At 38.6% G+C, this 13653-nt stretch overlaps 1 protein-coding gene across 1 annotated transcript in view; it reads left to right on the top strand.

Annotated features, from left to right (window-relative positions):
* NEK1 (NIMA related kinase 1) overlaps positions 1-13653 on the top strand; it is a 205564-nt gene that overhangs the window by 148985 nt on the left and 42926 nt on the right. The window contains exon 26 of the mRNA XM_028494271.1: positions 1482-1637. Coding sequence (XP_028350072.1) covers positions 1482-1637 — 156 coding nt within the window. The remainder of the gene's footprint in view (positions 1-1481; positions 1638-13653) is intronic.

A 13653-nucleotide genomic window follows, 5' to 3' on the forward strand; every position in this document is an offset into this window, starting at 1 on the left:
GCCCCCATTTCTGAAGCCCTCCTTGTAGCAGAGCTCTTCACAGTATTGTCTGTGTACAGCTGGGTGCTGTCTCCACACCTTCCCCCCACCCCCTTCACCCCATTTCCCACCCACCCCCTTTAGATTGCTTTGGCACCTTTATCCAACACCATGTGGCTGTAAGCTGTGGGTCGGTTCTGGGTTCTTTACCCTTCTTAACTGTCCTTTTAAAAATTGTTCCTTATTGGTAATCATTTTCCCTGAACAAAACTGAAATTACCTGCTAATCTGCAGATATTTACTTTCATGGACTAGTACACAAAAATTCGTATTAACATGTATTTGGTCACCTTTGAAAGTTTATATGACTTACACTCCATAATAATATCCTCTCTGTTACTGCTAGGTGCCTATATGCTTCATGTATTATTATCAAATGTTCTAAGGACTCAAACTTCAGTAGGTCCTTTTCTGGCTTTTGCTTTGCTAAATTTTAGTAAAAAGGTTTACCCCAAATTATTATTGTCAACAAGAAAGTGTCAGTTGCCTACATACAATAAGTAAGGTAAAACAAATTTTCTTAGAAATACTTCCTCTTCTTTTAATCCATATGCACATTTATCTTAGGATTTTTTTCTCTCTTCAGTGAAATTTATAGAAGCAAAATATTAATTTATATTTTATCTATTATTGTACTACCCCAAGTTATTCTTAATTATCTTAGGTTTTAAAAAAATTTTTTTCTCAAATAAAAACTTTACAGAAACATAATTTATGTTTTTTTCCATTTTTATATTCCCTAAAACTAGAGTTTAATTCTTAAGTGTTTTAAAAGGCAACTTTAGATATATTTATTATTAGGAGTATTAGTTGCTTTTGTTTTTTTCTATCGCTATTCATTCCCTGAAAGTCCTTTTTTTGGGTTTTGTTTTGTTTTACTATGTTGATGACTATTTATTATTTTTTAAATTTAATTTTTATTTTATATTGGAATATAGTTGATTTACAATGTTCTGTTAGTTTCAGGTGTACAGCAAAGTGAATCAGTTGTACATATACGTATATCCACTTTTTTTAAGATTCTTTTCCTATATGGGTCTTTACGGAGTATTGAGTAGAGTTCCCTGTGCTATACAGTCGGCCCTTGTTGTTTATCTATTTTATGTATAGTAGTGTGTTTATGTTAATCCCAAACTACTAATTTATCCCTACCCCCCACCTTTCCCTTTTGGTGACCATAAGTTTGTTTTTGAAGTCTGTAAGTCTGTTTCTGTTTTGTAAATAAGTTCATTTGTACCATTGTTTTAGGTTCCACATGTAAGTGATATCATATGATATTTGTCTTTATCTGACTTCACTTAGTTTGATAATCTCTAGGTCCATTTTTAAGCACCATCGTTATATTCTCTTTGTGATGTAACCTTTTTTTCCTGTGAAGCACTCAGTTGGATAGAAGATCTTAAATCTGCCTTAAGAACTTTTTTTATATCTTTTTCTTCTAGAACATACAGTGGGAGAGGTTATTAAATTAGATCCTGGTGGATCTCCAAGAAAAGTCTGGGGAAGAAGTCCTATAGATTCTGTTCTAAAGGTACTTGGAGAAGCTGAACTACAACTTCAGACAGAAGAACTATTGGAAAACACAACTATTAGAGGTGGTAAGCAGAGAAACTAGTTGTTTTTCTATACTAGAAATGATATTAAAAATGGAATTGTATTTTTAAAGTTGTGTCTATTTTAAATGAATTGTTTGTAATAGACTACCTTTTGTTATAATAATTTTCTGGTTAGCTGGAGAATGGTTGCATTTTCTGGGGAGTTGTCTCAAATGGTAGTCTTGAGTTTTGATCTGAAGTAACCTGGTTGGGATCTAAAAATAAAGGAAGAGGAAATGTATATGGGAGAGGGGGAGCCAGAAAAACAGAGCAGTCAGAATGCTGTTTCACATGAAGAAAGATGGAGTAGCAGTGCGTTGAGATGAGTGGTGTATGTTTAATGGGGATTCAGGAGTCGAGCGGACCGAAGGACTAAAAGATATTGTCGTAGGTACGGCAGGCGTTATCCTAGGCCTGGGAGGATGAGTTGTCGTGAGGCAAGAGGCACACGCTTGTGGTCCATGAGTGTGATGGGTCTCACTGTTACAGCTACGCAAAGAGGAGAGTGCTCCTGTTATCAAACAGGTGTTTTAGGAGTTAACAGCTTATTCAAACCAAGAGGGAGTCGAAGATGGTTTTTCTTTTTTGGAAGTTGTGTCAAGGCTTGAATGTGTGTGTGTTTCGCTTTTCTGTGGGTTCGTGCTCGCTCCCACCCTCACTTTCTTTTTATCTGCCTCTCCTTAAAGCTTGTAGTGAAACTTATATCCAAAACTGACAGAAGAATAACCTGGGAGGTCAAGCTACCCACATTGCGTAAAAAGGAATTAGCCAGATGCTGACAATTAGCTACGGAAATGAACCTACATACTTATTACAGAAGTAGCAAAAGTAGGTTGTTCTTTCCTTATTAAGAGTGAGCCTCCCAGCCACTAATCATTATAGCATTTCTTTAGTATTAAAGGGAACAAAACCAATTTGAACAAAGTATATAAAATCATTTGTTTGAAAAAAGGGCAAGTACATGAGTGTGTACATTTGTAATCAGTTTGTTCACACTCTTGGGTCTGGAAGTTGTGCTCTTGATGCCAAATAACAATCACAACCAAAAATACAATACTAGTAACAAATTCCTACACCTCAGCCTGAGCCTGTTCTCAAATGCTCCAGGCGTTATTTAGAAGGAAGTACCTCCAGGCTAAAACATTTCAAAAATAATAAAAATTTCAGATTATTTGGTAGTCTAAAAGTCCTAAATATGTTCATTCCCATGAGAACTGTTACATTCAAATTCAGATTCCTCTCATGTAGAATTTTTGTTGCTTAAATAAATGTAATAATGGTCTATGATAAAGAGTTAGGCAGTGTGAAAGCAGGACTTTCCTTCTCCATACAAATAGTCCATCTACATAGAATTGGAACTGAATTTTTTTTTATGATTTGTCTTTTTAAAAAATCATATTTACCAACTATTGAATACTTATTAGCTGTGCGTACTATTATGTGTTTGGCGGTTAGGCTACAAAGAGTAAAAGATGGGGGCTTCCCTGGTGGCGCAGTGGCTGAGAGTCCGCCTGCCGATGCAGGGGACGCGGGTTCGTGCCCCGGTCCGACGTGGCCGCTGAGCCTGCGCGTCCGGAGCCTGCGCTCCGCAACGGGAGAGGCCACAGCGGTGAGAGGCCCGCGTACAGGAAAAAAAAAAAAAAAAGAGTAAAAGATGGTTGTTGCTCTCCGAAGGCAGACACAAATGAAAACAAATAAAGGGTAATATTGCGTGAAAAGGGCAAGAATAGAAGTACCCACAAAGTTAAGAGATAGTGCAGAGATGTTTATGTAATTGACTTTATCTGTGATAGTGGAAGGCTTCCAGGCGCTGTCATCTGCCATCTTTAAAGTTTTTCTTCTCACTACATTTACTTACAAGAATATGCTCTGTGCTGAGATTTTAAGACAAAGAAGTCGCAGTTGTTAGCATCATGGAGATCACATGTGGCAGAGTGAGTGTCAGAGGTGTCGCCTATGAGACGGTGTGGGCCCACAGCTGAGGAGGCTCTGGGTTATCAGTACTGTCCCGTGTCATTGATGATGCTAGGCTTTTGGGGTCAGGGAAAGCCACAGAGAGAGCAGGTGCTTTTGAGCTGGGCCAGAGATACAAAAGAGCCCACTGGGTAGTTAGGGGAGAGGACGAAATCCTAGGCAATTTGCAGAGACGGAAAGGTTTCATTAACGTGTGTGGGAGCCATCTTCATGTCGTGGAAAGAAAGTTCTGGTTTCATCACTTGCCAGCAACCATGAGGCAAATTCCTCTGACTTTGACTTCCAGGTGCTCGGTGAGTAGAATGGAAACACTGTCATTCAGGACTGTTCTGTGGATTAAATGACAAACAGGATGGACTTGTGTTGTCTTTAGTCTTCCAATCCTTATGTCAATGTCTCTTTCATCATTTTTGATTGTTGAAGCTCTTTTGTGTTAGATTCCTTAGGAGGAGCTCATGTGAACCATGCAGCCAAAGATTTTGCATGTTCATAAGTTTGTGTGGAGACTTTCTTCTTGAAGGTGGGTTTGGCTAAATATAAATCCTTGACTTACATTCCCTTTCCTTGAATGTCTTTAATGGATAACACTGTTGTATTGTGACATAAGGCATAGCTGTCAGGAAGTGTGGTGACAATCTTACTCTCTTTTGCTTTTAAATGACTTGGTCTTTTTGTTTGGATACTCAAAGGATATCTTTTTCATTAAAATCCAACTTCTTAAAATATATTTTGTTGTTGTTTTTTGTTTTTTGTTTTTAGTACATGTTTGGTTGGTTTCTTTTCATAGACTTTTGTTTTATTAGAGTATTTTGGGGTTCACAGCAAAATTCAGCGGCAAGTACAGAGAGTTCCCATATACCCCCTTCTTCCACACATGCAGAGCCTCCCTAACCATCACTCCCCACCAAGAGTGGTGCATGTGTTACAGTCGATGAATCGACACTGACACATTATTATCACCCCAATCCATAGTGTACCTTAGGGGTTTCGTCTTGCTGTTGTACTTTCTGTGGAGTTTGACAAATATTTACTGACCTTTATCCACCGTTTCAGTATCATACAGAATAGTTTCCTGCCCTAAAAAACCCCTGTGTTCTACCTGACTATCCCTTCCTTCTGCCAAACTCCTAGCAACCATTGATCATTATACTGTCTCCATAGTTCTGCCTTTTCCAGAATGTCATATGGTTGGAATCACACAGTGTGTAGCCTTTTCAGACTGACTTCTATCACTTAGCAGTATGCATTTAAGTTTTCTCCATGCCTTTTCCTGGCTTGACAGCTCATTTCTTTTTAGTGCTGAACAATATTCCATTGTATAGATATACCACAGTTTGTCAATAAAGGTTATTTAATAGGTTGTTCACCTATTGAAGAATATCTTGGTTGTTTCCAGGTTTTGGCGATTATGAATAAAACTGCTGTAAACATCTGTGTTCAGGATTCTGTGTAGACATAAGATTCCAACTCATCCTGAGTATATGCCAAGGAGCCCAGCTGTGATTGTATGGTGTAAGAGTATATTTAGTTGTGTACGAAACCACCAAACTGTCTTCCAAAGTGTCTGTGCCATTTTGCGTTCCCACCCATGTGGACTGAGGGTTCCTGTTGCTCCACGTCGTTCAGCAGCGTTTGTTGTGGTCACGGCTGTGGGTTTCAGCCACCATAGTAGGTGTGCAGTGGTGTTACCTTGTTTTAATGTGCAGTTCCCTAACGGCATACGATGGCGAGCATCTTTTCATAGGCTTCATTGCCTTCTGTATCTTCTTTGGTGAGGTGTCTCTTCAGATCTTTGGTGCATTTTTAAATTGGGTTTGTTTTTGTTTTGGTTTGGTTTTTTAAATTCTTTTTGGTAACTATGTAAGGTGATGGATTTTTTAAAATATAAATTTATGTACTTATTTATTTTTGGCTGCGTTGGGTCTTTGTTGCTGCGCACAGGCCTTCTCTTGTTGCGGCGAGTGGGGGCTACTCTTCGTTGTGGTGGGTGGGCTTCTCATTGCGGTGGCTTCTCTTGTTGAGGAGCTTGGGCTCTAGGCACGTGGGCTTCAGTAGTTGTGGCTCCCGGGCTCCAGAGCGCAGGCTCAGCAGTTGTGGCGCACGGGTTTAGTTGCTCCACGGGCCTGTGGGATCCTCCTGGACCAGGACTCAAACCCACGTCCCCTGCACTGGCAGGTGGATTCCCAACCACTGCACCACCAGGGAAGTCCTGGGTTGTTTTCGTATTTTTGTTCTGAGAGTTTTTTATGTATTTTGAGTAACAGTCCTTTGCTTTTATTTCATTTGTAAATATGTTCTCCCAGTCTGTGGCTTGTCTTCTCCTTCTTCTGACAATGTCTTTCGCAGAGCAAAAGTTTTTTAAGATAAATGAAATTAGCTTATTAAATGTCTTTCATGGATTGTCAATCCTTTGGTGTTGTATCTAAAAAGTCATTGCCAAACCCAAGGTCACCTGGATTTTCTCCTATGTTATCTTCTAGGAGTTTTATAGTTTTGAGTTTTACATTTAGGTCTCTAATCAATTGCGAGTTAATATTTGTGAAGCGTGTAAAGTTGTTTATTTGCCTTTGGATGTCCAGCTGTTTCAGCACCATTTGTTGTTAAGAAGACTGTCCTTTCTCCTTTGAATTGCCTTTGTTCCTTTGTTAAATGTTAGTTGACTGTACTTCTGGGCTCTCCGCTTGTTCCTTGCTGTTCTTTCATTAGTATCACACTATCTTGATTACTGTAGCTTTTAGTAAGTCTTGAAGTTGGGTAGTGTTACTTCTCCAACTTTGTTTTTCTCCTTCAATGCTGTGTTGACTAATCTGGATCTTTGCATCTTTATGTAAGCTTCAGAATCAGTTTGTCAGTATCCACATAATAACTTGCTGGGATTTTAATTGGAATTGCATTGAATCCATATATCAAGTCAGGAAGAACTGACATCTTGACAGTATTGGGTCTTCCTATCCATGAACATGGAATATGTCTTCATTTGCTTAGTTATTCTTTGATCTTTTTCATTAGAGTTTTGTAGTTTTCTTCATCATGGTATGTTTTTTAATATGTAGTTTCCAGTCTTTTTTAGGAAAGTATTCTTGAATTATAGTTTTTTGAGTTCTTTGTTCTGTTCCTTAAGTCTACTTCAGGGACTTCTAGGTGTATTTTGGATCTTTTTTGCTTATCACTTTCTCTTGAATCCTTTTTGTCAATTATTTTCTTTAATTAAAATTTTTTTCTCCTATTTACCTTCCATATCTCTTAAGACATTGTGTGTTTTGCTTATATGATCTTGTGTTTTTTCTAGAATCTTATTCTTCAGATTTTTTCCTTCTTTTCTGATTTTTCCTGAGCTCTATCAACTGCCTCATTTCTGATTCTTTTCTCACTGTAATTGTATTATATTGTAATTTATATTTTTATGTTGTTCTCTTATATCTTCTACCATGTTCCTCATTTTTCTATTTGATTTTTAAGTAGTAGGTTATAATTTAATTTATTTCATGGATTTTTATTGTCTCTGGCCCACAGAGGACACTTGGCGTTGTCTGGAGACTTTTTGGTTGTCACTGATAAGGTTACTACAGGTATCTAGTGGGGAGAGGCCACACAGAGTGCATATTGTAACAAGCAAAACAAAGAATTATCTGACCCAATAGTGCCAAAGTTGGGAAACACACCTATGAGGACATTATTCTACTTCTTCTTCTTTTTTTTTTTTTTAATTAATTAATTAATTCGGTTGCACTGGCTCTTAGTTGCGGCAGGCCGGCTCCTTAGTTGTGGCTCCAGGGCTCCTTAGTTGCGGCATGTGAACTCTTAGTGGTGGCAGGCATGTGGGATCTAGTTCGCTGGCCAGGGATCGAACCCCGGCCCCCTGCATTGGGAGCACAGAGTCTTATCCACTGTGCCACCAGAGAAGTCCCCCTATTCTACTTCTTATTCTTTTTCTTTTCTGACAGTAACTTTGTATAGAATTTAACAATGATCCTTTTATGTTACTTATTTTCATGTGAAATTAGATTTGCTAAAATTTTAGGAAGGAAGAGTGGGTAAAAATACCTTTTCTAACTTCATAACTTGAGCTTCCTCTTCTGTTATTTTTATGACATGTTTAAAAACCATGGCCTAGTAGAGTCTGAGCTCTTGTGTCTTTGCTCCTTTCCCCCTCTTTTCTCTGTCCTTTGTTTCTGTTATCCCTGCACAGATCAATTTAGATTTTATTTCCAGCAATTTCTCCTCAATGTGGGGCTTTAATCTCGAAGGGAGCTTCAGGTGGTTAGTTTCAAGAATTCTTAGGAGCAGACTGCCCCACCCTTTTTACTTCTCCATTGGTCCTTCCTTTTAAATGAAAATTGGAATGTGTAAAAACACTTCCTGTTCTGGCTACTCTCCTTAAATTGGCCCATCGTGCTTGCCTGTGAATACTTGCTGGCTTTTTGGGGTTCTCCTGATCTGGGGTCTATCGGGTGCCCATTGTTTCCCTCTGCTTTCTTTTGCACAGATGCTATTGCCACCTGAGTCTGGAGCTGACTGTGATTTGTCCCTGTTCACATGTGTTTTGGGGGTTGTGAGGTCACTTAGATTTGCTTTAGATGTTATTTGTGGGTGTTTGGTTCTCTTGGTGTTGTCTCTTTTGTGGAGGGGTTCAGGGAAATTTTAAAAAATAAAACAAAAGGGCTTCCCTGGTGGCGCAGTGGTTGAGAGTCCGCCTGCCGACGCAGGGGACACGAGTTCGTGCCCCGGTCTGGGGGGATCCCACATGCTGCGGAGCGGCTGGGCCCGTGAGCCATGGCCGCTGAGCCTGTGCGTCCGGAGCCTGTGCTCCGCAATGGGAGAGGCCACAACAGTGAGAGGCCCGCCTAGCACAAAAAAAAATAAAAATAAATAAAAAAACAAAAAACAAAAAAACCTGTGTTCTTTGCTACCTTGCCAGAATTTCTCTATTTGGCTTTAAATATTTAAGCCATGGAGGATGTTCTCTGAAAATTTTTGTTGAATTTGACTGTTCTTCCCTTCTTAACATGTAACACCTGTACTCTCTACCCAAGGAAATAATTCATGAGGGAAGTTTGCCTATAATTTTCCTTTTTTGTAAAGTGCTTATAGTGGTTTGGAATTAAGGTTTTCCTGACTTATGAAACAAGGTGGGCAATGTCGACTGAAAAAAAAATGCACAACCTAAAAGTTGAGAATTATGTTTTATTTGGTGAACCAAACTGAGGACTTAAACCCAGGACACAGCATCTCAGACAGCTCTGAGGGGCTGCTCCAAAGAGGTAATGGAGGAGCTAGGATATATAGGGGTTTTTGCAACAAACACCAGGTAGTCAGAACTTCAAAAGATTGCTGTTAATTCGAGAAGACCAGACGTCTCAAGTTAAGGAATTAAGGACTCTTCTGTGTATGGGAGGATGCAAGAGTCTGGGCTCACTGAAATAATTATTTTTGATATTTACCTTTTGATATGCACCTCAGCTGTGCGGGGCCAGAATCCTGTGTTTTTTCATCCTGAGTCCCCTCAGGGTGCACCATTGGGGAGGGGGGTGGAGGGGGATGGGGAGTGGCTGCAGCAGTGACTGTTTGATGGGGGGCGCATCCTGTTTCTATCCTGAGTCCCCTCAGGGCTCACCTTTGGGGCAGCTGTAATGTGATGGCTTACTTTGTTTATCGATATGGCAGGCAGCATTTATTATTGACAGAAACATTCCCATTTTGACTATATTCTGGAAAACTTTGTGAAAGATTAGTATTTTTTTTTCCTTAAGTATTTGGAAGAATTCACTTGTGAAGCCATCTGGACTTGGTGTTTTCTCTGTGGGGAGACTTAAATCATAAACTTAATTTATGTTGTGATTTCTTTTGTGTTGGTGGACCATTTGCAAGTGTTTTGCGTTTAATTTCCTAACATTTTGGGGTTTTTCTAGTTATCTTTCTGTTGTTGCTTTGTAGCCTGTGTTGTGGTTACAGAACATCATAGTGTACATGATTTCAGTCCTTTGAAATGTTTGGTACTTGCTTTCTTGCCCAACTTATGGTCTCTCTTTTTTTTTTTTGGCGGTACGCGGGGCTCTCACTGCTGTGGCCTCTCCCGCTGCGGAGCACAGGCTCCAGACGCGCAGGCCCAGCGGCCGTGGCCCACGGGCCCAGCCGCTCTGCGGCATGTAGGATCTTCCTGGACCGGGGCACGAACTCATGTCCCCTGCATCGGCAGGCGGACTCTCAACCACCGCGCCACCAGGGAAGCCCCTATGGTCTCTTTTGTAAATGTTTCATATGCATTTGAAAGGAATATGTATTTCACAGTTACTGTATTTATGTATGTATTGGGTTGGCCAAAAATTGCCTTCGGTTTTTACATAAAAATAAAAGACATTTTTCATTTTCGCTGAGAGTTTTATTGAACAACCTATTCACCCTTTTGTTCCACTACCTTCTGCCGTTTTTCAGGCAACTTCATAATTCCATGTTCCCAAAACTTTTTATCTTTTTGAGCAAAGGACTGTTCCATGTGCCTTCTACAGTTTTCCAGGGAATTGAAGTTTTTTTCATTATGAGAATTCTGTAAAGACCGAAATAAATGTAAATCCGAAGGTGCAATGCCTGGTGAATACGGTGGATGAATGAGAACTTCCCAAACAAGCTGTAACAGTTTTTGCCTGGTCATCAAAGAAACATGCGGTCTTGCATTACCCTGATGGAAGATTATGCGTTTTCTGTTGATTAATTCTGGGTGCTTTTTGTCGAGTGCTGCTTTCAGTTGGTCTAATCGGGAGCAGTACTTGTTGGAATTATTCATTTGGTTTTCTGGAAGGATCTCATAATAGAGGACTCCCTTCCAATCCCACCATATACGCAACATCACCTTCTTTGGATGAAGACCAGCCTTTGGTGTGGTTGGTGGTGGTTCATTTCACTTGCCCCACGATCTCTTCTGTTCCACATTATTGTACAGTATCCACTTGTCATTGCCCGTCACAATTTGTTTTAAAAACGGAACATTTTCATTACGTTTAAGTAGAGAATCTCATGCGGAAATATGGTCAAGAAGGCTTTTTTTTAGCTTAACTTACATGGAACCCAAACATCGAAGCAGTTCACGTAACCAGGCTGGTGCAAATGATTTTCAGTGCTTAATTTGGATATTTTGAGTATGTCGGCGATCTCCTGCCTGGTATAATGTTGATTGTTCTCAATTAAAGTCTCGATTTGATCGCTATCAACTTCAACTGGTCTACCCAACCATGGAGCATCATCCAGCGAGAAATCTCCAGCACGAAACTTCGCAAACCACTTTTGACATGTTCGATCAGTCACAGCACCTTCTCCATACACTGCACAAACCTTTTTTTGCATTTCAGTTGAGTTTTTACCTTTCTTGAAATAATAAAGCATAATATGCCAAAAATGTTGCTTTTTTTTCTTCCGTCTTCAATATTAACATGGCTACACAAAAATTCACCAGTTTTGTTAAGTCTATTTTTATTTTTTATTTTTTTATTTTATTTAGTTTTTTGCTTGAGTAATGCTTGTGGAGTTGAATTTTTTTTTAACATCTTTATTGGAGTATAATTGCTTTACAATGTGTTAGTGTCTGCTGTATAACAAAGTGAATCAGCTATACATATACATATATCCCCATATCTCCTTCCTCCCTCTTGCGTCTCCCACCACCCTCCCTATCCCACCCCTCTAGGTGGACACAAAGCACTGAGCTGATCTCCCTGTGCTATGCAGCTGCTTCCCACTAAATTTGGTAGTGTGTATATGTCAGTGCTACTCTCACTTCGTCCCAGCTTACCCTTCCCCCTTCCCGTGTCCTCAAGTCCATTCTCTACATCTGCGTCTTTATTCCTGTCCTGCCCCAGGTTCTTTTTTTTTTTTTTTTGATTCCATATAAATGTATTAGCATACGGTATTTGTTTTTCTCTTTCTGACTGACTTTGCTCTGTATGATATCCATTCATCTGTTGATGTAGGTCTTTTTTTTTTTAAATGCACGCTGATATGATAGCTGTCACATGCAATCTAACAAAATTGTTTCAAATGAAGTTAAAGACAACTAAGTGCTACTAGAGCCATCTTATGGGAAAAAAATGAACGAACCTTTTGGCCCACCCAATATATTCTGTGTTGTTTAATCATGATGTTTAAATCTCCTGTATTTTTAACTGATTACTTGTCTGCCTGTTGTATCAGGTACTGAGTGAAGAGCATTTATATCTCCAAGTGTATGTGTGGATTTTTTCATTTTCTCCTTTTAAGTCTATCAATTTTTGATATTTATGCTTTGAAGCTAAGTTATTTAGTGCACAGCAACTTAAGTTGTTGCCTTAAAGTGTTTAGATCATTGCATTGGTCACTTTGTGCATCTTCCTGCTGCTCTGACCATTTATTGTTATGACATGTCCATTTTTATCTCTAGTAACATTACTTTCTTTAAGGGCTGCTTTATGTCCTATTACATAGCTACACCAGCAAGCATTCTTTTGGTTAATGTTTCCTTAGTATATCTTTTTCTGTAGCCTTTTCTTTCATTTTCTCTGACTCCTTATGTTTAAATGTGTCTCTTTTCTGAAATCTAGCCCCACAGTCTTTGCCTTTTTTTCAGAGTTTAATTTATTTACATATAATGTAATTACTGATTTGCTTTGATTTAGCCTGTGTATATGTTTGTCCCTATATGTTTTTTATTTGTCCCATCTGTTCTTTGTTTCTTTATTGTTTTTTTCCTTTCATTATTTTCACTCCTCCTTTTGGATTAATCAAACATTTCATTTTTATCTTCTATTTGTTTTTAATTGTACATTTTTCATTTGCCCTTTGTCATGGTCCTAAAGATTAACATTTGCATCCTTGCTTAATTCTACCATAATGCTCATTTATATATACCTAAATTTAGTATTTATATCCCTTCTCAAACCATGCACAGTCCTTTTACCAATATTATTCTGTTTATTCCCCTCTAAACGCTTTATGCCACTATAATTATATATTTTATTTTTATATCTTATACAACTCATAAGGAGCATCATTATTACTGTTATTATGCTAAACAATCAATATTTTTTTACATTTGCCCATATTTTATTCTTTACAATGCTCTTTATTCCTTCCTGAAGTCACACACTTCCATTTGATATCTTTTTCTTTTAGTGTGAAGAACTTCCTTTAGTATTTCCTGTAGTGCGGATCTGCTCTTCGTGAATTCTGTCAGCTTTTGTTTGTCTGAAAAGATTTTATTTCACCTCCAGCTTTAAGGAATATTATCACTGGGTATTAAACTCTAGGTAGATGGAGGTGGGGGGTTGGTTTGTTTTTGCTTTATTTCATTTTGTTTTTTGCACTTTAAAGGTGTCGTTATATTTTCTTCCGGTATCCATAATGAGATCAGTTTTATGTCTTATTTTTGTTTGTTTGAAAGCAATATATGTTTCTCTCTTAGCTGATCTAGTAGTTTCTCTTTGCTTTTCAGCAGTTTTACCAGGATATGCCTAGGTAGAGTTTCCTGTGCTTTTAACCTGCTTTGGGCTTTCTCAGCTTCTTAAACCTGGAGGTTGGTATCTTTTTTGAGTTTGGGGAAAATTATGTCCCTTAGGTCCTCCTGTATTGCTTCTGCCCATTTGCTCTTCCTCATTTTGGACTCCAGTTACATATATTCGACCCTTTGAGTTTGTCGCACATGTCTTCTGTGCTCTGTTCTGCTTTTTTACATTTTCTCCTTTTTGCTTCAGTCTGTTTAAATCTGTTGAGCCCTTTAGTATTTCACTGATTCTGTCTTCTGCTCTCTCTAACCTGTTAAACGAATCCAGTGGGTTCCTAATATGATACTGTGTTTTTCAGTTCTAGGATGTCCATTTCATACTTTTTATATATTACATTTTTCTGTTGAAAGTATTCATGGATTTGTCCATTTGGCCCATCTCTGTTTTCTTGGCCATATTAATCACTTATTTTAAGGTCCCTCCTTGATAAATCTCATAACTCAGATGTCATCTAGATCTGTTTCTGTTGTTAGCTAGATCTGTTCTATTTCTGTTGTTTCTTTTTCTTGGTTTTCAGT

The sequence above is a fragment of the Physeter macrocephalus genome, chromosome 9 (genome assembly GCF_002837175.3).
Source record: "Physeter macrocephalus isolate SW-GA chromosome 9, ASM283717v5, whole genome shotgun sequence".
Taxonomy (NCBI): domain Eukaryota; kingdom Metazoa; phylum Chordata; class Mammalia; order Artiodactyla; family Physeteridae; genus Physeter; species Physeter macrocephalus.